Here is a 25,467-nt window from a genome sequence, read left to right as displayed (position 1 = left end):
TAATCATCTTTATGATAGCTATGACTCAAAGCAGCAAGTAATGCTATTCCTTAATCGCATCAACTCCAGTTTGTTTGGTCCTTGATGCTATACCATCAAATGCTGTCTTAATGTCTATCATTGGCACTCACTATCACATCACTTCTGGAGATCAGTTTGTGAGATTGTATTCTACATCCCTTCATTAACCTACTCACAAGTGCTTTATATTTCCCACTCTCAAGCCCTTCGTGTTTATTCATTCATAACTTCTTTACTAACCCACTCACAAGCCAACATCATGTTCCCTTTTCATTCATTCATAACTCCTTACTATAACACTTTCATTCATTTATTTGTAAAACTACGGTTCTGTAGTATATTTTGGAATGAAATTAAAGCAATACTTCCAAACCCATTACTGTTCCTTTGTATGTTCAACCCTTATCAGACCTATTTACATCAAAAGCTACATCTGAATAAATATCAAAGACTATTAACCTATTCAGAACAATACCTTCCTTATCGTCATGTCTCCATGACCTATCCAAAGCTATGGAAATATTATAACATTACTCCGCTCTTAGCAACTGTCTCTTGGACCTGAATAATTATACAGAACAACAAACATTTTCCCCCACTTAGTGTGTACTTGTTAAATGCCTTCTAACTGGCCCATTACCCCTTCAAGAAACTAACTGTGAAAACAGCGCTTTGTAAAATTGCATGAATGAGTGAAACTCACGCTGGCAAATAGTAAACAAATCTCTCAACCCAGCTGCAGTAATCAGTTTAATATCCTTTATTCTTTTGTTAAGTACAGGTACAATTTTTGAGCATTTAAGCATAGTATTTTTTTAAAAGGCAAAGGAGCTAACACCTCTTAATTATGCAAGCAGACCGGATAGACAAACTTAATCCTATCATATGTAGCAGCTAACACTAAGCACATGTTTTAACTATCTCCTGTCCCCCAAGATAGAAACCCCTCAAACCATTATATACTATAGATAAAGCAATGTAACGCCATGGTAGTGGAATTTTAATATATGTATAAAGAGGCTGTTGTAATAATTGTATTTTGGGATTCTATTGATGCCTTGAACTTGTGGTTGCTGAAGACTGAGGTTATTTTCGCCACACAGCAATTTTGGTCGTTATTTCAACACGATCCCACAAGTTCTTTTGTTCGTGTTTGGGTCAAAGCTGTAATGAGGTCAGGAGCTGAGTGGTTGTGACAGACCCAAAATTACCATCCGTGAATAGCTTATTGCTAAGCAAGGGCTGCTTGATAGCACTGATGTCAGCAACTTCCAATGCTTTGACTGGGATGAGGTTGTGTGGGACCGCTAAATTTGTCATGGAACTACCATAAGCCGTGATAGGATTTACACTACAAGACTGATTTCCCAACTGTCATCGCAATAGGGTGCCTACCAGGTGAGCAATTTGATGGCTGCAACTATTTGTTATTATCAGGGATTAAGTGTTTAAGGGGTTCAGTACTTGAGTAAAATGTTTGTTTTGACAGATACTAAATTTTTGCAACTTTATTTTTGTCAGCATGCAGCCTAAGGTATGCCCATGACACATACTGTGAGCCTCATTCCTGATGAAGGGCTTTTGCACGAAACGTCTATTTTCCTGCTCTTCGGATGCTGCCTGACCTGTTGTGCTTTTCCAGCATCACTGTAGCATTGACTGCATACAGTGAGAGTTGACTTGGAGAGGAAAGAAGATATGAGTTGCTACTAAGTTAGCATAATGGCTTTAAAGGGCTGGGGGGGTGGTATTTGAGAGTATGAAGGTTTGTTGGAGAGGGGCATATATTTGTCTGGGGCATAATCAGGAGTCACATGACACCAAATTCTAGTCCAACAGGTTTATTTGCAATCACAAGCTTTCTTCGTGCTGTTTCTTCATCAGGTGATGTGCAAAGGCACAAAATCAATAGGATGAGAAATAATTGCAATTCCAGGTAATTGAGTGTTAAAAGATAGTACAAATGGTGTGAGTGAAATGTCGACAGGCTGAATGACAAGTCTTTGCACGTAATCAAGTGTCAAATGGTGAGAGTAAGTTGGCAACAATTAAACAGCAAGTGAAGAGATAATGTATAATCTGATTGAGACAGAGAGGTAATTAAAATAATAAGAATAAGATGGTGCGAGAGACAAACCAAATGGCTGGAATAACATGATATGTATAAGAGTTGCATTACAAGGGTCTAACCAAAGTAATCCAAAACTGTACAAACTAATTCAGGTAGAGATGACAAGTTATCAAGGTGATGATGTCAAAACAGAACAGAAGGAAGATTTTAGTGATATAGAACAGTGTGGTGGGGTTACGTTAGCACGACATGAACCCAAGATTATGGTTGAGGCTGTTCTCATCGGTACCGAACCTGGCTATCAGTTTCTGCTCTGTGATTCAATATTATTGTGTGTCTCGAAGGTCCCCTTGGAGAATGCTTACCTGAGGATTGGAGGTGAATGTCCTTAGCCACTGAGTTGTTCCCCATCTGGAAGGGAACATTCCTGCCTGGCGATTTGGTTTGTCTCTAACACTCTTATTTTTGAGTTTTGCCTTAATTAATTGGATCATACATTATCCCTTCATTGCTATTCAGCTCTAGACACTTTACTTACACTAGACACTTTTTATAACCTGCAAAGACTTTTGTACTATCATTTGACTCTTTCATTATCTGGAATTATCTTGCAATTATGTCTTTGCTTATAAGCTCTGTGCCTGTGTGCTTCTCTCCACTTCACCTGATGAAGGATCAGTGCTCTGAAAGCTTGTGATTTCAAATAAACCTGTTGGACTACAACCAGGTGCCGTGTGACTTCTGATTATTTCCACCCCAGTCCAACACTGGCACATCCACAGCTTGTCTGGGGCATGTGGGACCATCTGGGGTAATTGGATGAGCAAAGGCTAGCCTGGAGTATGTGAGAGGCATGGGAGTGGATAGAAGTCTTTAATTGGCATGTATCGGGCATGAAGAATAAGGCGATGAGTCCAGGCAAGAAGTTTTGTGTTTAATTTTAATTTTTATTTTCCAGCTTTCAAGCACATGCTGAAATCCACAGGCTGAAATAGCAGCCTTCTCTTCTATTTCCCAAATCGCCCAACCTGACTGCCATTCCAGTCCCCCTCCCTGAACCAGATTTGAAGCATGTAGCCATTCGATTTTAAAGAGAGTGTTCTTGGCACAAGGATTCTGTTGCTGCTTTCTGCCTGTAAAGTACAGGCTATTTTGCCACTCTAAAGTCAGTAGATAGCAATTTAACCATAAAGGAAGTTGTCTGCCAAGATGTGGAGAAATACCTTCCATAATACATTAACATTATTCTAGTATTTGTTTCCCCACACATACAGAACCCAGAGGTTTTTAAAAAAAAACTCTTTAACTGTAGTTTAAGCTTTTTGTTGAATACTTGTTCATATGTACCACTGAATTTTTTTAAAGATGTCTTTTGCATGTCATGAAAATACCAACTTTATTCAGCAGGCATGTGTGTAATTTCTTGGGAGTTGCAAGCTTGTTTTCTGTGTCACTTTTAATCAAGAATCATTCAAAGATTTTTAAAACCCTTTTAATAGAGAGTGTATTGCTGGGAAAGCACAGCACATCAGGCAGCATCTAAGGAGCAGGAGAATCAATGTTTTGGGCATAAAACCTTCATCAGACTCTAAGTGGACACACTAAGACATACTAAGCCCAGTCCACCCTGCAAAGGCATCCTCAATAATATTTTATTCAATAAATCTGAAAGATTTGGGAAATCTGTCCCACAGAAGAGCAAAATAATTATCTATTATCAGACCAATAGAACCATATCTTTTATCCACTATCTCAGATTCGTCCTCCTCCATCCCATATTACCCATGAGGATAGTCTCAACCATGATCCTGGGTTCATGTTGTGCTACGTGTAACCCCATCACACTGTTCAGTATCACTAAAATCTTGCTTACTGTTCTGTTTTGACGCCATTACTTGATAACTTGTTTGCAAGATACCAATCAGATATCATAACAACAGAAATATATTTTATCCACCATCTCTGATTCCTCCTCCTTCCTCCCTCAGTATGTTCTGTTCAATTAGTGAGACAGACTTATTAGAGACGGAGGCAGCATAATGGTTTATAGAAGAGAGAGTGTTGCCTGGGATCCTCAACATTTGTTCTGGATGTTACGAAGTCTCAAAATCAGATAAAAGTTGAACAAGATACTGATCACTATCGATTACCCTCATTAAGCTGCAGTACCTCAAATCCGTATTGTTCCATGTTGAACATCGTATAGAGAAAGGACTGAGGATAGCAAGTACAGAATGTATGCTAAAGAGGGGAGAATTTTATTGTCCATCATGAAGAAATGGCTCAACATGATATGTTAAGTGCTACCAAATTGGCTTTGCAGTACATAGTGAGAGAATGGAGGAAAAGTCATTCTCCACTGTCGTCCAATTTCAAATATAGTGCATGATCGTATTGGTAGCAGTGGCTAGCTGCCAGACTTTTCAAGGTCATACTTGCATGCTTCTCTCTATATCGTACTCCCAGTGTGCTAACTGAATCAGTCTAGCAGCTCAAAGCTGAGTGTTCATAATCCTCTCAAACCATTATTGGCAGCAGGACTGTATATTACTATTACTGTAACCTTGGTATGCAACATCTTTCCTTACAAGCCAGCGGATCAGCACTGCTTCATTGAGGAGTATGAGTGACTGTGCAGGAGAAACACCATCAGGAGTACCTGAAAATGAAGTGAAACCTCATGAAACTAAACCATGTATCAGGATGTTGTGCTAAACAGCAGAATTAATATACTATAGACAAATTAATGGATTTCCCAACTAACAGGTCAAAGCTCTGCAGTCATGTCACATCCAGTTGTTTGGTGGCAGACAATTAAACAATCAACTGGGCAAAAGAGTTCATGAATATTGCCACCGCAAACAATAGTTGAGTCCAGCAAATGTGCAACAGTCTTTAATCAGGAATTCCAAATTGATTCATCTTGGTCATTTCCTGAGGTCGCACCATTCTATAAGGCCATCCCTTTGTCAATTTAGTTTGCTCTGTGCAGGTCAGGAAACTGTGATCTGTAGAAGATATATCAAAGGCTGTTGGTCCTGACAATATACTAGCTATAGTGCCAAAGGCACTTACTGTGGAACTAGCCGTGTCCTTCGTCTAGGAATTCTAACATAGTTATAACATTGGTATTTCTGTGGACAATTGTAGAAGTATATCCTTTCCACCAAGCAGGACAAATCCAATCTAGGCAGTTATCATCTCAAACCTACAGACAAATGTGGAGGTGCTTGCTTTCATTGTGAGAATTTGAGCCCAAGTGTGCTTCTGACATACGTAAAGCAAAAAAGTGACTTTTTTTTTTCAAAATTCCTATCACCACAGATGCTGGCATATACTGAATATAGTCAGTAAACAGCTGGTAAGATTTATCTTGTTTTTTTATGCTTACTTTAGGAAATGTTGTTTCAAATGGACCTGATTTGCAACAAGGAGTTGAAGAAGACTTGGAGGAGCAAAGTGAAGGCAGTGAGGATGAATGGGAACAAGTAGGACCCCGAAATAAAACATCTGTTACTCGGCAGTCTGACTTCATTCGAACCCCTATCACTGATGTCTTTGGTGGGCACATCAGGTAGTGTATGCTCTGAACTTCCATTTATGAATGACCTATATTAATTGTTTGATACTTTTACTGCAAATTTAATGATTTTTGTGACTTGTACATGTACTGTTTAAAATTAAGGGAGTTTCCCATTTAAGAAAGAAGAATTGTTTTCTGTTGGAGAATCAGGGGTATTTGGATCTCTCTGCAGTGGAAGTGAGGTTATTGAATAATTTTTGAAGGCAGAAATAGTTGGATTTTTAATTAATAAGAGAATGAAAGCTTATTGAGGATAGGCTAAAATGTGAAGTTGAGATTTCAATCCGATCAAAAGCTTGAGGGGCCAAATGACTGTTCTAGCAGTTTCTTTTTAGATAAGTGTGAGGTGGTGCATTTTGGAAAGACAAATCAGGGCAGGACTTGTACAATTGTAAGATCCTGAGGAGTATTGATGAACAAAGAGAACCAAGGGTGCAGGTTTGCAGTTCCTTGAAGTTGGAGTCACAGGTAAAGAGAGTGATGAAAGGATTTGGTACGCTTGCTTTTATTGGTCAGTGCATTGAGTATAGGATTGGACATCATGTTGTGGCTGTATAGGACATTGGTTAGGCCACTTTTGGACTACTGCATTCAATATTGTCTCCCTGCTGTAAGAGAGATACTGTTAAACTTGAAAGGGTGCAGAAAAGATTTACAAGAATGTTATCGGGTTGGGAGGGTTTGAGCTATAGGGAGAGGCTGAAATAGACAGGGACTATTTTCCTGGAGCATTGGAGATGGAGGTGTGACCTTGTATAGTTTTATAAAATCATGAGGGGCATGAGTATGGTGAACAGCCTGGTGTATACCTCAGGCGAGAGAAGTCCAGAATTAGAGGGTACAGGTTTAAGCTGAGAGGGGGAAAGATTTAGAAGGGACCAATGGGGCAACTTTTTCTCTCTCAGCGTGGTGGTTTGTGTATGGAATGACCTGCCAGAGGAAGTGGTGGAGGCTGATACAATTAGAACACTTTAAAGGCATTTGGATGGGTATACAGATAGTTCTTTAACACCATGGTTGCCTTCTTGTGTAACCCTATGTTATAGAAAAATAGCACATGAGATAATGTGCTTAGTATTGGCAATGTAATCATAGCCAACACATGCTCAAAATGTTCATGCCTTAGAAACAATGTCTGCAATTCATCAATCACATTATGGCGAATTCGCGTTAATGAAACACGTGGTATTGCAGAACAAGCTATATGAATAACAAGGGTTTAGAGGGACCTGGGCCAAATACTGGCAAATGGGGCTAGATGAATTTAGGATAGATGGTCAGCATGGACGAGCTGGACTGAAGGGTCTTTCTGTGCTATGGAATTCTATGATTCTAATCCTATAACTTTTTTTTGATGGTTGATTTGGTTTTCTTGAATGAAACAATGAGATTTATTGCTGAAAAAACTAATTGTTATCTTGTGCTCATCTGGGTAATTGATAAGAATACCAATTGAAGAGGAGGCCAACATGAGCAGCTTGGTTGCTCAGTGATTAGTACTGCTGCCTCACAGTGCTGGCAACCTGGGTTCGATTCCCATCTCAGGCGACTGCTTGTGTGGAGTTTGCACATTCTCCTGTGTCAGCATGGGTTTCCTCCGGGTTCATTGGTTTCCTCCTACAGTCCAAAGATGTGCAGATTAAGTGAATCGGCCATGCTAAATTGCCCGAGATGTGAAGGCTAGGTGCATTAGTCTGGGGAAATGTAGAATGGGTCAGCGTGGGTTACTTACTCTTCAGAGGGTTTTGTGGATTTGTTGGGCCAAATGGTCTGTTTTCACACTAAGGATTCTCTGGTTCTATGATTTTTACACTGAGAAGAGAGTGTTGATTGGTTGGCTGGCAAACAGACTCTTGATTGGTAGAGGTGTTGCCATAGGTAATGCACCAAATAATGAAAGAACAATGAACTATCAAGATTTATTTAATTTTAAAAGCAGGTAATTTGGCTATTAATTGGTGGTAAAGCATTGACGTGAGAAATGAATCGGCAAATGGCTGTCAATTACTTTATTGAAATGCAACAATTGAAGTGCATGTACATGTTCTTTGTTTTAAGATTAGATGTATATTAATGCAACCTTCTATATATAAGCAGGTGGCAGTGATCCCATTTGTGCAGTCTAAACTGGTTTCAGCATATTTCTTTGTGCTCTCTGGATTACTCAGCAAATGTTCTTCAATGGCAGAAATGCAGCCAGTGTTGTGAATACTCTATTTTCTCCATGGCATCAGCTCTACCAATGACTACTTGTTCAATAATCAGCATTCTCCTCTCATGCAGGATAAATGTTGGTTTCCCCGTATATTAGCGTACTTCTGAATTGTCCTGATGTGTGCAAGTTGAAAAGCTTCAACAAGTTGAGTCTATTCAGCAATGTTCAAATTCTGTACTACCAAAGGATTAATAATATTTTTCTTGTGAATCGACAGCTTACTGCTGCTGTCACCATTTAGCATAGATGGCATCTTAGCTCGTTTAGGTTGGCAATGTGAGTTTCTGAATAGAAGGACTAGTGTGTAAAGTCAGAAGTTTATTATTTTTTTTGTTTAGGTGCTTGCCAAAATAAAGAGGAAGGCAATACAGTAGTCAGCAATGTGGTTCCACAACTAGTCTTAAAAAATGAGCCATCATTTGAATACTCCTGTATGTAAACAGAAAAGCTGAGTAACCATATTTGCTTCACCAAGGATCGATATGATGAAGAACCGTTCAGAATGGTAAAAACCAAAAGAACTGTGGATGCTGGAAATCAGAAACAAAAACAAAGGGTGCTGAAAAAGCTCAGCAGGTCTGGCAGCATCTGTGGACAGAAAGCAGAGTTAATGTTTCAAGTCCAGCTGCCAGACCTGAGCTTTTCCAGCAATTTGTTTACATTGAAAATAATCATTATTTCTGTTGGGCTTTCTCTTCCATCAGATTCATTGTGCAAAGGATTTTAAAATAATTAGATAAAATACTTTACCTTGTAAAGTTTGTTTCTCCTTATGTTTGGAACTGTTTTTAAAACATTTTTCCCAGGGAATCACTGAGTCATTTTAGAAGAGTTAGATAATCAGGAGGGGCAATGACCTGTTTTGTTTTTGAGCACTTGGCCAGCCAGCATATTCAAATATGTTTTGTTTATTCATTTGTGGGACATGGACGTTGCTGGCAATCCAGCATTTATTGCCCATTCATCGTTCTCCTTGAGAAGATGGTACTGAACTATCTTTTTTTTTTGAACTACCACAGTCCATCTGCTGGAGGCAGACCCACTATACTCTTAAGGAGGGAATTCCATGATTTTGACTGACCGTGAAGAAATGGCAATTTATTTCCAAATCAGGATGGTGTGTGGGTTTAGATGTAGTTCCAATGTATTCACTGCCCTTGTTTTTCTAGATGGAAATGGTTGAGAGTTTGGAGGTGTTGTTTGTGTACCTTTGAATTTCTGTAGTGAATCTTGTAGATAGTAGCAGCAGTGTGTACTGAGCACTGGTGGTGAAGGAAGTGGCTGCTTGTGGAAGTGGTGACAATCAAATGGGTTGCTTTGTCCTCGATTATCAAGCTGCTTGTTTTGTTGGAGCTGCACTCATCCAGGCAGGTGGGGAATATTTCATCGGTTCCTAAGTTGCACCTTGTAGATGGCAGACAGGGTTTTGGGATCAAGGAAATTAGTTAGTTCAGTATTCACTGCCTCTGACCTGCTCTTTTCGCCACTGTGTTTGGTGAGTCCAGTTGATTTTCTGGTCATTGGTTACCCCCACGGTGTTACATTAGGGTGGCTGTTAACTGTTTTTAATAGATCGGAATCAGTTGAAATGTTTTGACTGCATTTCAAGTTATTTACTTATTTCTTCCCCATCAGAGATTTTAGAATTATCGCAAATCTAACTGTTGTATACAAGTATTGTGAAAAGTTTCAAAACCTCACTTCTCACCTTGCTTTCAGATCTGTGGTTTACCAGCAAAGCTCCAAGGAATCTGCAACCCTCCAGCTGTTCTTCTCACTGCAACTTGATATACAGTCTGAAAAGATTCGCACAGTGCAGGATGCTCTGGAAAGCTTGGTGGCCAGGGAGTCAGTCCAGGGATACACCACTAAAACCAAACAGGAGGTACACGCTTCTAACTAGAATGAATTCAAATTATAAATGGGAACCAAATCAAATTTACTTAAATTTAAACTGAATGCTTTGAGTTCTACTTGTAAGTTACAGAGTATACAAGTATTGTATATCAACTTTTTATTATTCTTATCAGCTTGTAACAGTTAACTTACATTTTCTATTCATTATGCGAAACATGTATGCCATCTCCATCGCATATGCTGATACTGCTCGCATTTGAAATGCTCAGCAAGTAAACACAGTCGCAGTTTTGACCATTTTAAATTAAAACCGTAATTACGAATTTTTTGCAGTAGATTTATCTTATTAATTCCAGTGCTTTGAACACAGAAGTATCAATGGATTATGTTTGAAGCATTGTTGGTGTTGTACTGAAAGCACTCAGTCACTGAGTTACACTTGTCTGTCTTCAAGTTGACGCATAAGCATCGTGGGCCCACTAGGTTCACTGTCAATGCCTTGGTATTTATGGAAAAGGAGTGCATGAGTCAATAGCTTGCCAGTCTCCTGTGCAATTGAGGCAATGGAGCTTGTGACCCCAAAGATTATCCCTGTGACTTTGTTGAGGGGCACGTGTTAAGTTAAGCGCTGTCCTGAACCAAAGAGTGCCACCCTTCAGATTCTTATTTATCTTCCTTTGGCAGAAATGTTCTATCTCATTTGTGTTATTCAGGTTTAGCTAGAAGTGGTCTGAGTAAATGAGGGAAGATAAAATGGAGTTGTATGTAATTTGTGACTGAAGACATTGGTCTATCACACTACCTTCGTGTTTAAATTCACGAAATAAAAATGTGTTGGAACATTTTGGAGATACTCAACTTTTACAGGTGGCTCGGATATTTAACTATTAAGTAAATCCTGCAATATGGAAAATAAATTGATCTCCTTTCCAAACAAACATTGTTGTATTCATTGCTTTCTGGATTAATTTTCATAGTCTAACTGGCTAACTGTTCATGCAGTATGGGAATGTTTAATTACTTCAAGACTCTAAACTAATTTTCCCTTGCTGTTTCAGGTTGAAATTTGTCGTCGTGTTACCTTAGAAGAATTGCCACCTGTTCTTGTCTTGCATCTTAAACGTTTCATTTATGAAAAGACTGGAGGATGCCAGAAATTGATCAAGAATATTGATTACCCCATTGACCTTGAAATAAGCAAGGGTAAGTGTAGCATATTTCTGCAAAATGCTGAATTGATTGGTTGTACTAGATGTGCTTTTGTTTTTAAAAATCCTTATACACCGAAATGATGTCAGTGCAGCCATTTACCATAGAACTCAGGATCCCACACCTGCTATTTCTCTGTTTTGAATCTCGAATGTCACAGTTTTGTGGGAAATGATAGATAGATCAAAAGCTTTGCAAGTTTTATTGTGAGATAGTGATATGGGATTGTGGACTGAGGTTATCATTGTCTAATTTGATTTTTTTTTGTTCTCTTGAAATGCTTTCTATTTGACAATTACGACAGGCAGAGTTGAGTCACTCTGCACTTGGTAAACTTAAATGGCATTTATTTGAACACTATGTGAAAGAAACTAAAATAAGAATTGAAAGGTAAAGCACCAGAAAAAGATATGTAATCTGACACCCCCCACCCACCCAAATACACTTCAGTCTTCTAACCAACTCTTATTCCTTTCTTCCTTTAGATGTGCCAATCATGTCAGTGTCAAAATGTAAGAATTAGTCTCAATGTCACTGGGAATATTTTAACACTTAAGCATACACCTATTAGGAAGGACTGCTGTGAATAGCTGTAATTAATTTTCAAGTTAAGTTGTACTTGATTTTTTTAAATATTTGGACAAATGTAGTAGAAATAGGCAAATGATTTGCATTTTATATAATTCCTTTTGTGATCTTGAGGCATTGCAAATAATTTGAAGTATAATCATTTTTCTATTGTAGGAATCATAGCAATCAATTAACGCGTAGCAAGCTTCTGTCAACATCAGTGAAATAAATTACCAGATTTATTCTGTGTGATAACTAGCCAAGTCACTTGGACAATTGACTCCACTGTTGCAAATACAGCTGTGGATCTTTTATGGAGAGAAGTTAAGATCTTGATTCAACATCACATCTGAAAGATATCAGTCAGCCATCAGTGCAGTACGCTCTATTGAAATGTCACTTATGACTTTGTGCTCAAATCTTCAGATTAGGAATTCAAACTCTATCTTTCTGACAAAGGGGTGTTACCAATTAGTCACATCTGGTTTGAATAAGAACTAACTGACGCTTTGAAACAATTGAAGCAAGTTGAAAAATTCTAGGGTCTAACTTCAGAAGTCGTCATTAATGCAAACTTGCACAGTGGAGCAATAATCGGAGTGAAGAGTATTGTGTAGGCATGATGTAATATATGTACATTTTAGCTGCCAGGATGATGGAAAGCTAGTTTTTTTTTTCTCTCTGAAATGAACATACATTTACATGTTTCCTATAACAATTGCTAAGATATTCAAATTGATAAAATACCAATATGTTAGTACATCAGGATTTTTGGCTATGGCGAAGTTCAAAAAGAGCATTTTCCCCCTACTTTTACAAGGAACTGATTTGTTATTGCACTCCATTTTAGGGATCAGTGTTTTCTGTAACAGCTGATGAAACCCAATCCTGATCAACTAGCATCTATGATGCATTACAATTGAAGCTAAATATAGGATACAAATCTACAACCATACTATCAAATTGAAGTAGCAACTGAGTTCAAGAGGTAGCTTACGGCAGCTAAGCTGCAATTGCCTTCTCATTTCACTCGCATTTTGTTTACAGAAAGATAGAGTTTAAAATGGAGTTTGACTTTAAAAGCAAATAATTGGAAACTGCTCATTGAGATAATATATTTATATCCAAAAAATTCATAACATGATTCATGCAAATATTTACCAGCAAATTTCTTCTGAGAATAATGAATCTGTGGAATTCATTACCACAGAGCTGTCAAGACTGGGTTATTAAAAATATTCGAGACACCGATGGAAGGGTTTTTGATCTTTGAAGGGAATCCAGGGTTGCAAGGGAGAAAAGCAGGAAATTGCACTTGATGACCATCATCGGATCAGCCATGATCTCATTAAATAGCAAAGCAGACTCACTGGACCCACTTCTGCTCTAGATTCTGTGGTCTTCTGGTAGAGCAATATAAATATATTGAAGTAATCCTGCATCTCCACTTGATCAAAACAAAATAATCATTGAAATATTATTTGAAGTAATTTTCCACACAATTCAAAGGTTGTTTGTTTGCACCAAGAAGATTTGAAACCATCATCTTAGGATATTGTACGCCATTTTCGCTGAGGGGGTGACAATCTCAAACTGCATCTCTGGCCGTTTTTTCACATGACAAGGGAGCTGTGTTTGTGAGGGGAGTTTCCGATGATGGCTCCCTTCGCAGAGCAGACTCAAACTTCCATTCTGACGGTCCTTTCATAGTGCAGAACTATTTAAGATTGTCACTCCTGCTGAAACTGGCCCATTATGTTCGAAGATGACTGGGAACATTTGAAACATAATGTGACGTTTAAGGTCCCTGACAGCCACTTTGACAGCTGCTGTCAAACCTAAAAGTACGACAGATTAATGTGATGGGTGTAGGGTTTTGGCAATGGAAAGGATAGGGTACCGAGTGGGTAGGATGCTAGAGTGTAACATGGCAAGATACACGATGCTGTTTTAGAGTATGATTTGGAGATGCAGGTGTTGGACTGGAGTATACAAAGTTAAAAATCACACAACACCAGGTTATAGTCCAACAGGTTTATTTGGAAGCACTAGCTTTCAGAGCACTACTCTTTCATCAGGTGGTAACCACCTAATGGAGCAGTGCTCTGAAAGCTAGTGCTTCCAAATAAACCTGTTGAACTATAACCTGGTTCGTTAGAGTAGGTCAGGATAGGTGGAATAAATGTAATCTGTCTGGCATCAAGTTTAAGGGTTGGGGCCAGATATGGGAGGGGGTGTCCTTTATAATCCACATTCTCTGTATTCACAAAGGAAGATTCATGGCCCTGTTTCTTGCCTTTTCAAAGATATAAGTAGCATTGGTCCAATGTAAATTGCTAAAATAGATCTCACTGAAGTAAGACAATGCATCTTTATTCTGCATTTTTCAGATGAATTGTTTCCCAGGCTGTAGTGGGAGATGTGGGAATAAATTACAGGGGCTCTGACTGAAATTTTTTCGGTCGTGGCAGACTGGAAGGTAGTTGAAGTGGTTCTGCTTTTTAGGAAGAGTGGTAGAGGTAACCAGGGAATTATCGACCAGTGCACATCTCATCAGTGAAAGGCAAACTGTTGGAAAATATTCTAAAGCAGAGAATTAATACCCATTTGGGGGAATTGGGTTTGATCAGGGATAGCCAAAGAATGGGATCTAATTTTAAGGTGAAAGACAAGAGATTTAGAGGGGATGTGCAGAAAATGTCTTCACCCAGAAGGTTGTGGAATTCTGGAATGCACTGCCTGGGAGGAGAATTGAGATGGAAAACCTCTGTATTTTAAAAAGTACTTGGATGAGTATTGAAGTGCCATGACATTAAAGGCTAATGTGCTGTGCTGGAAAGTGGAACAAGCGTAGACTTAGACTAGTTTTGTTGGTACAGACTTCTGTCCTCTATAATTCTATGATTTTTACGCTCCCTTGATAAGATGATGTGAACTACCTATTTTGAATTCACAGGTCCACTAGATTTTTGATTCATATTCAGCTGAATAAGAGATACAGTTAGTAAGTTTGCAGATGACACCAAAATTGGAGATGTAGTGGACAGCGAAGAGGGTTACCTCAGATTACAACAGGATCTGGACCAGATGGGCCAATGGGCTGAGAAGTGGCAGATGGAGTTTAATTCAGATAAATGCAAGGTGCTGCATTTTGGGAAAGCAAATCTTAGCAGGACTTATACACTTAATGGTAAGGTCCTAGGGAGTGTTGCTGAACAGAGACCTTGGAGTGCAGATTCATAGCTCCCTGAAAGTGGAGTCGCAGGTAGATAGGATAATGAAGGTGGTGTTTGGTATGCTTTCCTTTATTGGTCAGAGTATTGAGTACAGGAGTTGGGAGGTCTTGTTACGGCTGTACAGGACATTGGATAGGCTACTGTTGGAATATTGCGTGCAGTTCTGGTCTCCTCCTTATCGGAAAGATGTTGTGAAACTGGAAAAGGTTCAGAAAAGATTTACAAGGATGTTGCCAGGGTTGGAGGATCTGAGCTACAGGGAGAAGTTGAACAGGCTGGGGCTGTTTTCCCTGGAGCGTCGGAAGCTGAGGGGTGACCTTATAGAGGTTTACAAAATTATGAGGGGCATGGATAGGGTAAATAGGCAAAGTCTTTTCCCTGGGGTTGGGGAGTCCAGAACTCGAGGGCATAGGTTTAGGTGAGAGGGGAAAGATATAAAAGAGACTTAAGGGGCAACGTTTTCACGCAGAGGGTAGTACGTGTATGGAATGAGCTGCCAGAGAATGTGGTGGAGGCTGGTACAATTGCAACACTTAAGAGGCATTTGGATGGGTAAATGAAAAGGAAGGGTTTGGAGGGATATGGGCGAGGTGCTGGTCGGTGGGACTAGATTGGGTTGGGGTGTCTGGTCGGCATGGACGGGTTGGACTGAAGGGTCTGTTTCCATGCTTGATCATGTGTGCCGCACCTGCCACGCCCCCACAACCACCATGTTATCACTGACTTTCCCAAGTTTTTTGCTTATACTGTACAGTGTTAAAGCTTAGCTATGACGACAAACTGGCCGGTCTTAAGAAGCTTTGTTAAACTATTACTTTTCTTTCAGATCTCCTTTCTCCTGGTGTGAAGGGTAAGATTTTCAAAGTCCAACGAACCTATAGACTCTTTGCAGGTATGTAAGTTATGAAAAGTGCTTTGTTAATATTTATAACAATGTAAACAATTAAAATATTAAACTTTAATCTTTGGGAAGAACAAAGTTGTAAACCTTGCAGCACTCTGAAATTGTGTTGCATTTTGTCCCCTTTTGGCACATTAACATTCCTTATGAGTACATGGGAATGTTTCGATCAAAGCCATAATGATTTGGAACTTTTCAAAATGGCATGCACATTTCAACGTCTTGATGCTTCCATCTATGGTGCATTTCAGTTCTAATTTTCAATTCTGCAAGTAAGAGAATGCACTGTACATAGATGCTACATGTGAAATTCTTACCTCCCCTGGTGATACAACTGATTGATTGATAAAATAATGAGTTTCCTCATCAATATGCAAGAACCCTCAGGAAGTTATAAGTTCACATCTAAATAGTGGGTATTAGTTAACTGCATGTGCTGCTTAACTTAATTATTTTTCTGTCCTATTGCTAATGATTTAGAGTCAGAGATATACAGCACGGAAACAGGCCCTTCACTCTAACCCGTCCATGCCGACCAGGTATCCCAACCCAATCTAGTCCCACCTGCTAGCACCCTGCCCGTATCCCTCCAAGCCCTTCCTATTCATATATCCATCCGAATGCCTTTTAAGCGGTGTATTGTACTAGCCTTCGCTACATCCTCTGGCAGGCAGCTCATTCTATACACATAGCACCTTTTGGTCTCTTTTATATCTTTCCCCTCTCGCCCTAAACCTATGCCCTCTAGTTCTGGACTTCTCCACCCCAGGGAAAAGACTTTGTCTGTTGATCCTATCCATGCCCCTCATGATTTTGTAAACCTCTGTAAGGTCACTTCTCAGCCTCCGACGCTCCAGGGAAAACAATCCCAGCCTATTCATCCTCTCCCTGTCAACGTCTTTGTAAATCATTTCTGAACCCTTTAAAGTTGCACAACATCTTTCCGCTAGGAAGGAGTCCAGAATTGCACTCAATATTCCAACAGTGGCTAACCAATGTCCTGTACAGCTGCAACGTGACCTCCCAACTCCTTTTAATTTCTAACTCTTGATACTAGAATGAGTGTCACTACAGATATTCGGATGAAAGCTATATTATAATAACCCATTTAAGGAAAATAGCCACCATTTTGCATTGTTGTTCTTTTCCTGCTTTTCAGTTGTCTTTAGTGTTTAAACTACTTGGTTTGTTATTCACTTTGTATATTTTAGGTGACCACTGCGCCCTCATATTCTTAGCAATTTATTTCATATGGGTGCTTGGCAGTTTCCTATATTAGAAATAATTTGGGAAGTTTCACAGCAACAGAGATTGCAATTGAGAATATCTCGAGGAAGAATGTTTGCATTGTGCTGAAGTATATTTTTGATATTCCTAAATCATCTTCATATGGTAATGAATGAACATCAAATTACATTGAGTTCGTACGGCATGATAATTATTGTGGTTGGGCTTTGATAAGCTGGATGATTTGAGTTTCACTTGAGAGTAAATAAGCAACTGTGATTTTTACTCCAGCTGCGATCAAGAGAAGACATGTTTGCTGTGGACGTGAAGAAATGTAAATGGTATTAAAGAGAGCAAAAGTCTGAATGCTGGGATCCTAATTTATGCAATGTTTATTATCTTCAGGAAGGTGCACTTGTTTAAAAATGCTCAAAAGTAAAATATAATCTGTATAGGATTTTGCGCAATTTTTAGACAAACAGCAATTTAGAACTTGTGATTTTAAGCAAGTTTTCTTTCCCCTCTGTCATTTGGCTTTGTGCAATAATGGAATTTCACATGTTTTTGTGTGAGCAGGCCAAGTGCAAATATTGACATTCTGGGACTTTTTTTTCTAATATAGACATTACACCTGTCTTTACACTTTAAAAAAAAGTGCCAACTGTTTAAAAGGGGGCCATTTTATTCTTTCAAGAATATAGTTCTGGCTAATATATATCAAGAATGTAGTAACTGAATAAATACATAGTGCTGATATTTTTGTACCAAGAATTCCACTACGCACTGCTATGGTGGACACATCCTATAGAATCTCAGAACCCTGACAGTGCAGGTCAACACTGTTCAGCCCATTGACTCTGAACCAACCCTCCAAAGAGCATCCCACCTGCTTCCACCCATCCCCATAACACCATATTTCCCAGGGCTAATCCACTTTGTCTGCACATTCCTAGACACTGTAGGGCAATCCACCTAACGTGAACATTTTTGGACTGTGGGACGAAATCGGAGCACCCAGTGGAAACTCACCCAGACGTGGCGAACATGTGCAAACTCTACACAGTCACCAACGGCTGGAATCGAACCAGTGTTCCTGGTGCTGAGGCAGCAGTGCTAACTGCTGTACAGCCATGCCAGTCCTATTTTTGATTGTACATAGGAAAGCAAAACTGAACAGCAGAATGAAAGCTTTATGCTGGATTGGAAGGATGAATGTCTTTTTAGGAGGATGCAATTTGAAGTTCAAAGCATATATGAGAATTTTTTTATTTCACAGATTAAGTTAAAAGTCTTGTGCACACTTGATGGCAAGTGTAAAATGTTACGTGATTACTAGGAACATGATATCTAGTTATGGACCTTTCATAATTCTTAGCCAATCATGATTTCTGAGTTTTTCTAATTTATATGGAGCCTAGATTCCTAACATTGGTAGGATCGGCTGTTTTATTCTGAGAACAAGCAGGGAAGTAGTTAGTATATATTTTTACCAGTATTTTTCAGCAAAGCATTATGCAGCTTTAAAAATCATTGAGAGCACCAGGAGATACTTTACCCCATCATTCACAATTAAAGGAAGCTGGAGTATGCTCTAAGTGTAACTGTTTTTGTCTACCTTTGCCTGTCAAAATTTTAAGGAATACTTTTTAAAATATTGTTTCTAGATTGAAATGCTCTTGTAACTTAGTCATACTGTAAGATAAATTAATAGCAAAGTAATTTAAACTGTAACAGTGTTAAATCTCTGGTGCTTCAAGCGACACTCTGTGTTCTTAATTTAGTTAACTTGCTTACTGCTTTGCCCTGTAATTGGGTGAACTTGCTAGGGTGATTTCCAAGATGCAACTGTCCATATTTCAGTGTCAAGAATGCAGTATGCATGAGTTCAGATACCATGTAGCATGGAATAATATTCTGACAGTATACACTGTCCATTATGTATGCTTGCAACATTCTAATATAAATCACTGGATAGAAATCTATAATAGGTCATCTTGCTTCAATTTCCTCTCTCAGGAGGTCAACGTTAGTACCAGTGCAGTGGCTGAAATCAGCTAATTCTGAGCAGAATCAATCATGGCACTTATTTAGCTTGATATCACTTTGTATTGACTGTGGACATGAATTTTGAATTGGATTATCTCTTGCAATGTTGAAATAATTATTTAAAGTTGATGAAATGATTTTAAAGTTGTTTCAGTACAGTTTTAGCAGTATGTTGGTGTGGGATTTAGCAGTATGTTGGTGTGGGAGAAATAATTTACAGTTCATTGTGATTCTGGTATTTTCAAAGTGATCTATTCATATTGTGGCTAAAGAAATTTACAAACTAGACTGAACCTGCTTAATAAATTTGCATTTGGCTGAAATATAACTTCCATATGCACCATCCTTCACGAATAGTACATTGTATATTTTAGTACAAATCCATTAGTCTTTCCTGGCATCATATAAGTATTTATATTTACATCTTCATTTTTAAAAAAAGTTATTTTGGGGACTGGTGGAATGTTCTTTGCAATTTTATATAATGATAAAAGGTCCTGTGAACTCTCCAATCACACACGAACAGTATTAACGTACAGAGCATAGACCAGTACAGCGCAGGCTCACCGTATCTGTGCTGACCGCGATACCATTCTAAAGTAATCCCGTTTGGCTGCCCATGGTCTGTATCCCTCTACTTCCTGTCTGGTCATGTGTCTTTGTCTAAGTGCCTCTTAAACATTGCTCTTATCTCTGTTTCTGTGACCACTCCAGACATCTATTGCCCTCTTTAAACAAAGCTTTCCATGTACATTTCTTCTGAACTGTTGCCCCCTCTCACTTTAAACCTTTATACCCATTAGTATTTGATATTTTCACCCTGGGAAGCAGACTCTGGCTATCCATGTCTGTCATAATTTTATTTACTTCTGAGGTTTAGTACAGTACTCAATCTCTACATGCATCATCTTAGTCCCTGGATGCTCGGAATCGTCATACCTTTATAAGTAGGGTTATGGGCTTCTGGGGTTAATCAGTGGTCTGTTTGGATCTTCCACGGGAGATTTCACAGCTGCCAAACATTTTCAGCCCTTGATGTTCATGAAAGTAAAATGCTGACAATTCTACCAGCCAATGAAGCATGTTACCATGCTGCAATTGCAACTTAAAATTGGTCACTCTGCAGTGTCATTCCACTAAGCTGCCTTTTCTTCTTTTAGATATATCTGACATGATTCTTTTCACATTCTGTCTCCAGCCACCGTTTAGCAGAAGATTCATTACAGTCTCGTATTGGTATGAGACATTGGCAGGTTTTTAAGTTATTTAATGCTGTATTGAATCTTAACAAAAAAAATGAAATCAATCTCAAGATATTCAGTAAATAAGTTTGAAAGTGTCTGATTTTAAATCTGGCAATACAAGATATTTCTGCTCTGCGCACTGGTCTGTATGTGGGTAAGACCAGCACACTGGCTGTCATTAAATTCTCTGAGGAGTGTAACTTGGTATACCAACTTTAAAAGGAAACGTACATATACTACTGATGTACTACCAGTCTGTCTAACTTAGCAAATCTGAGGTGTTAGTGAGGTCAGTCACAAACAAATGCCCTGATGAGGGCAGTTTTCCCTGTAATGTGCTGGGCTTTTAACCCTAATAGTTGTGCATTCCATGGTGGGTGAATGAAATGTACTGCCACTCCAGCCCACAAGCAAAGATCTGGTAGATGCCCATGACAGGAATTAATGTATGAAAGACATGCCTGCCATTAGTCAGGTGGAATTCAGAGCCAAAATTCACTCTTCAGTTCCTGGAATCTGAAAGCATTTTAGGACTCTTCTATCGTGTCGCATTTTCATCAAATCTCTCACTCTCCATGTCTCCCTCTGGCTTGACCCATTGGTGTCCCAGTCTCTCAGCCTCTCCACACTTCTGCTTACCACTTCCTTGTTGAGAATGCTCACTAAGCAAGATATTTGGGATGGAGGCAATGACCTTGGGAAATTTGAAGGATGATTTTGGGGCCTTTAATACCACTTGTCTAGTCATTCTGCTGTGGCTGGTTCTGTAGAACCTTTTAAATGAAGATTGACTCCCAAAGACATTTGACACTTTAAGAACACTGCTTTTCAAAGGAATTTTGGAAAGGTTTAGATTTCTAAACCTGATATTAAGCTAGGGAGAATAGTGAGGATGATGCTAGGCGGTTTCAAAGGGGCATTGACAAGTTGGCCAAATGGACAGTCACCTGGCAGATGAATTTTAATGTGAAGAAATGTGGTAATGCATTCTTTAATAAGAAACTTGGAAAGTCAATACAGATTCAGTGTATGACTTTGAGGGACATACAGAAGCAGAGGGATCTTGGGTTCACTTGTATAATTTTTTGCAAGTGACCAAGCAAGTTGAAACAATTATAATGAAAACTTATGGGTTTATAAATAGAGGTGTACAGTGTAAAAGCATGGACGTGATGCTACACCTCTAAAAGTCATTGGTCAGATCACATTTGGAGTATTGTGTTCAGTGCCTTATTTAAGCAAGAATATTAAAGTGCTGGAGAGCATGCAAAGGAGGTTTACTAGAATGATACAAGGAATTTTGAATCAAGGCAAGGTTAGAGAAATTGGGCTTATTGTCCTTGGAGTAGAGAAGATTAAGAGCTGGCCTCACTGAGGTGTTCAAAATTATGAGCCGTCTTTATAGGATAAAGAAGGTTGTTCTGTTTCTAGTAGTTGGTTTGTCAGTTGCTAGGGATCACAGTTTCAAAATTGTCAGCAAGTGAGATGAGGAGAAACTTTTAGACTTGGTAGTTAGGATTTGGATTGTGCTACCTGAGAGAGTGATGGATTCCATAAATGGCTTCAAGAAATTTGATAAATTACAGCTATGGAGGTAGGGTTGGAGAATTGAAACTTGTTGGGTAGCTCTTTTGGGAGCCAGTATAGCTACGATGAGTTGAAGGTCCTCCTGCTTGTAAACCTCTGATTCTATGATCTCAAAACAATATTGAAAAGGTTGTGAGGTTGTCTCATGGAGCGTTTTTAAACTGTACATACTTCCATATACTAGCTCTACAAAATTCACTTTGGTCATTGAGCGACAGTTTAGTTTAAAAATTGTGAAATTTTGTATTACATTTAAACTCCATGAATATTAAATACAAATATTTTAGGTGAAATAAATGTCATTGCTTTTGTAAAAGCTACTTCAACAGCAGTTCTTAATCATCCTTACCATAGTTCTCTCCTTGCCAGTTCCTGGATTTAGTTTTTCTCCTTTAATGTTCGTTTAACTTGCATAGAAACTGTCTCTGACTTTCATAGTCCAGTGCAAAAAAAAACTCTTTAAAGTTATAGACACTTTACCTCTGATTATATTTGTTGAAATAAAGAAATTAAACAATCTTCCTCTCACTGCTCTTTGTAGTTTTAAGTAAAGAAATCACTCTGAAGTGAAATAAGTTGTCTTTTACAGCTATCAATTTTATGAACAAGCCTACTTAGCTGTTTCAGTTTTGACCTTGTCAAATTGAAACATAACATCCTTGTTTTTAGCCACCGCTACTAATTTGACTTGTCAGTTGACTATGAGAATGACTGGTCCTGTAATAATTATGCTGCATTTAAAACAGAGAAATCATGAGTTCAAATGGTGCTATGGTAAATATAAAATTGAGATTTACTAAATTTGATTTGTGGATTAGCATTTTGCCATAACCATTTCTTGGGGTACATTCATTCTTACACACCTGTGATAACTCAAATATAGATTTTATGTTTATACTGGTAATGCATATCTGTGCACTACCTTGATATTGATACATATTCTGCACATAGATGGGAAAAAAATATTACAGGGAACATTGGGCATGAGCTCTTATTAATTTGTTTTTGCTTCAAATTGCACATGAGAGAAACAGTTTAGTAGATCATGTAACTTGATTTATTTGAATACTTTTATCAGTTGGTTATTGTCTTTACCTTTATTACTTACCTTTGTGAAAAGTAACTCACTGAATCACTTTAAATCATCCTGAAGATGGATTAAGATGTAGGTAAATATAATTCTTTTGTTTAAGGCCAGTAACACTGCTTGCTGGGTGAAATGCAACCTGGTCAGCGTTAGTTTACCCCAACTTTACAATTTATTACTGCAGCATCTTCATAGATTTGTATTCTGAAGCACAGAAAAATACAGTTTCTTTTGAAGTACCTGATTGTGGTCCTGCTGGCAACAAACAATTCTTCCAGATGCTTTGATTTAACTTTTACACTCATCCAATGTGGATGTTTCTGTCCAACAGATGTTAGGACCATAGTTGGAAGAGCTCAGCAGGTCTGGTAGCATCTGAGCAGAGAAATCACAGTTAATGTTTCTTGTCTGGTGAACTGATGAACGGTCACCAGACCCAAAACGTTAACTCTGATTTTTCTTCACAGATGCTGCCAACCTGCTGAGCTTTTCCAGCAACTTCTGTTTCTGATTTAAAGCATCCACAATTATTTCAGTTTTTAGAACCAGAGTTTCCTTGAACTGCAAACACCTACTGGGAAAGAGAAAAATAGTACTTTAAACATGCAACATACAGTCGTTTAATTGATATCTGATGCTTTCAAATCGCAAAGGACCAAATATTTTTAGCCAGAGACTAATAAAATTATAATCTGTAATCAACGGGCATATGGAGGATTTAAAAAAAAACACATGTTATAGCTTTTGGCATTTTTACATTTTAATCAAATAATCTGACGTGACTGCCTGCTTCCCATCTAGACTTGGGACAGTCGGTGGTGCAAGAAATTTGGGTACAATGTTGTAAAGCTGCTTGAAGTTGACTTTACCAGTTTCCTCATCTCTCCTCCCCCCACCTCATTCCAGATTCAACCCTCCAACGTGGCAGTGTCTTATCTGTTCATCTTCATTCCCACCTATCCATTCTACACTCCTCTCGAACCTATCATTATCACCCCCTACTCAATCAGTCACCTTCCCCCTCCACACCCCTACTTATCTCCCAGCACCCCCCCCCCCAAAACACACACGCACCCACTCTCCTCTCTGGATGCTGCCTGACCTGTGCTTTTCCAGTGCCACACTTGTTTGACTCTGTAGTTGACCTTAATTCAATTAAACATTTACATTAAATATGTGCCACTCACTATTCAAAAATTTGAGATGCTGGTAAACAAAACTAAGCATGCATTGTGCACTTTCTTTGTATGCTGTGTTGCATTGATTTCCCAAAGTATCTTTTCATATAAGTTTTGACATGGTTTATCTTTACTTGAATGACCTGTTTTAGCTTAGAGAGCCCAGACAAAAGTTGGTTAGTTCTGTTTTGTGAGGATGGAGTCCTTACAGTTTTTGCTGGTACTGGGCTTTGTTTAAAAATTGCTTGAAATAATTTAACTTCTATATATAGGGGGAAAAACCCTCTTATGTGATGCTAAAATTTGTTTGGAGAAGTTATCTTGCGAGTTTCAATTCTAGATAGAATTTACCATCACTCTCAGAATTGTCATGCTGTAGTAGTACAGGTCCGTTCTCATAATGCACGTTTCTTCAATGCAAATTGGCTATAATACGATTGAAGAATTAAGACCATTATTTGTAGAATGCAAACTTTCCTTGCCTGTATTAGCTGTAATGTGATTTCTGGTCCCATTGGTTTAAGTGGTGCTGCTTTTATGAATTTTCTTAACTCTGGATTGCCTGAGTGTTTGTCAGAACAGACTGTAGCTATTTAGTCCATTGTGTCTACACCAGCTTGTGAGCATTTGACTTTTACCAGTCTATTACCATTTTCCCCTGGCACTCTGCACAGATGTTTTGGTTTAGTTTTAACTTCTACAAGACTTCTGTTCTATAATCCTTAGATGTTTGACTGGATATGGTAGTTTTTGTCTTATAAGACCATAAGACATAGGAGTGGAAGTAAGGCCATTCAGCCCATCGAGTCCACTCCGCCATTCAATCATGGCTGATGGGCATTTCAACTCCACTTACCCGCATTCTCCCCGTAGTATGTTTAAATTCAAGAAGTTGTGAAAGAGCGTGCGAAAACTTAACTTTAAGACAGTCTTGTGCAGTTTGCTGATAGAAAGATGCATTTGAGGAGGAGTGAAATGCTGATTTCAGTGACACTATTTCTAGACTATCAACTGTTACGCACTAAAATCACAGATTTGCCCAAGAACAGGAAGGCTGTTGGGGTGTAGTTGTAGTGCCCTCACCTCTGAGCTAGTAGGCCTGGATTCCGGTCCCATCCTCTGTAGGCATGCATCGTAATGTGTCCGAACAGGTTGACTCAAAATATCTAGGTTGTTAGAAATTGCCTTGTTTTGAAGTACCCGATTGATTATCATAACAAATAAAATAGTGATAAAATTCATAAATCCGTCACTCAAGCCATTCATAAAAGTGTTACCTAAGGTGAAATTATAACTTACTGATCCAGAATTGGGATTGAAGTGTAGGTTTCTCTATGGAAGTACCAGCTAAATTTGCTGGAAGATTTTTCTGGTCTTTGTGATTTTATCACAACTGAAGAAAAAAATTTGAAGTATGGTAATACTATACTTTGTT

General features: G+C 38.6%; 1 protein-coding gene across 1 annotated transcript in view; it reads left to right on the top strand.

Moving 5' to 3' along the window:
* Positions 1–25,467, top strand: part of usp10 (ubiquitin specific peptidase 10) — a 67,238-nt gene that overhangs the window by 39,753 nt on the left and 2,018 nt on the right. The window contains exons 10-13 of the mRNA XM_060837980.1: positions 5,489–5,666; positions 9,610–9,775; positions 10,806–10,950; positions 15,589–15,654. Of these exons, the coding sequence (XP_060693963.1) occupies positions 5,489–5,666; positions 9,610–9,775; positions 10,806–10,950; positions 15,589–15,654 (555 nt within the window). The remainder of the gene's footprint in view (positions 1–5,488; positions 5,667–9,609; positions 9,776–10,805; positions 10,951–15,588; positions 15,655–25,467) is intronic.

This window comes from Hemiscyllium ocellatum, chromosome 17, assembly GCF_020745735.1.
Source record: "Hemiscyllium ocellatum isolate sHemOce1 chromosome 17, sHemOce1.pat.X.cur, whole genome shotgun sequence".
Classification (NCBI taxonomy): Eukaryota; Metazoa; Chordata; class Chondrichthyes; order Orectolobiformes; family Hemiscylliidae; genus Hemiscyllium; species Hemiscyllium ocellatum.
This window is presented reverse-complemented; position numbering and strand designations above follow the sequence as displayed.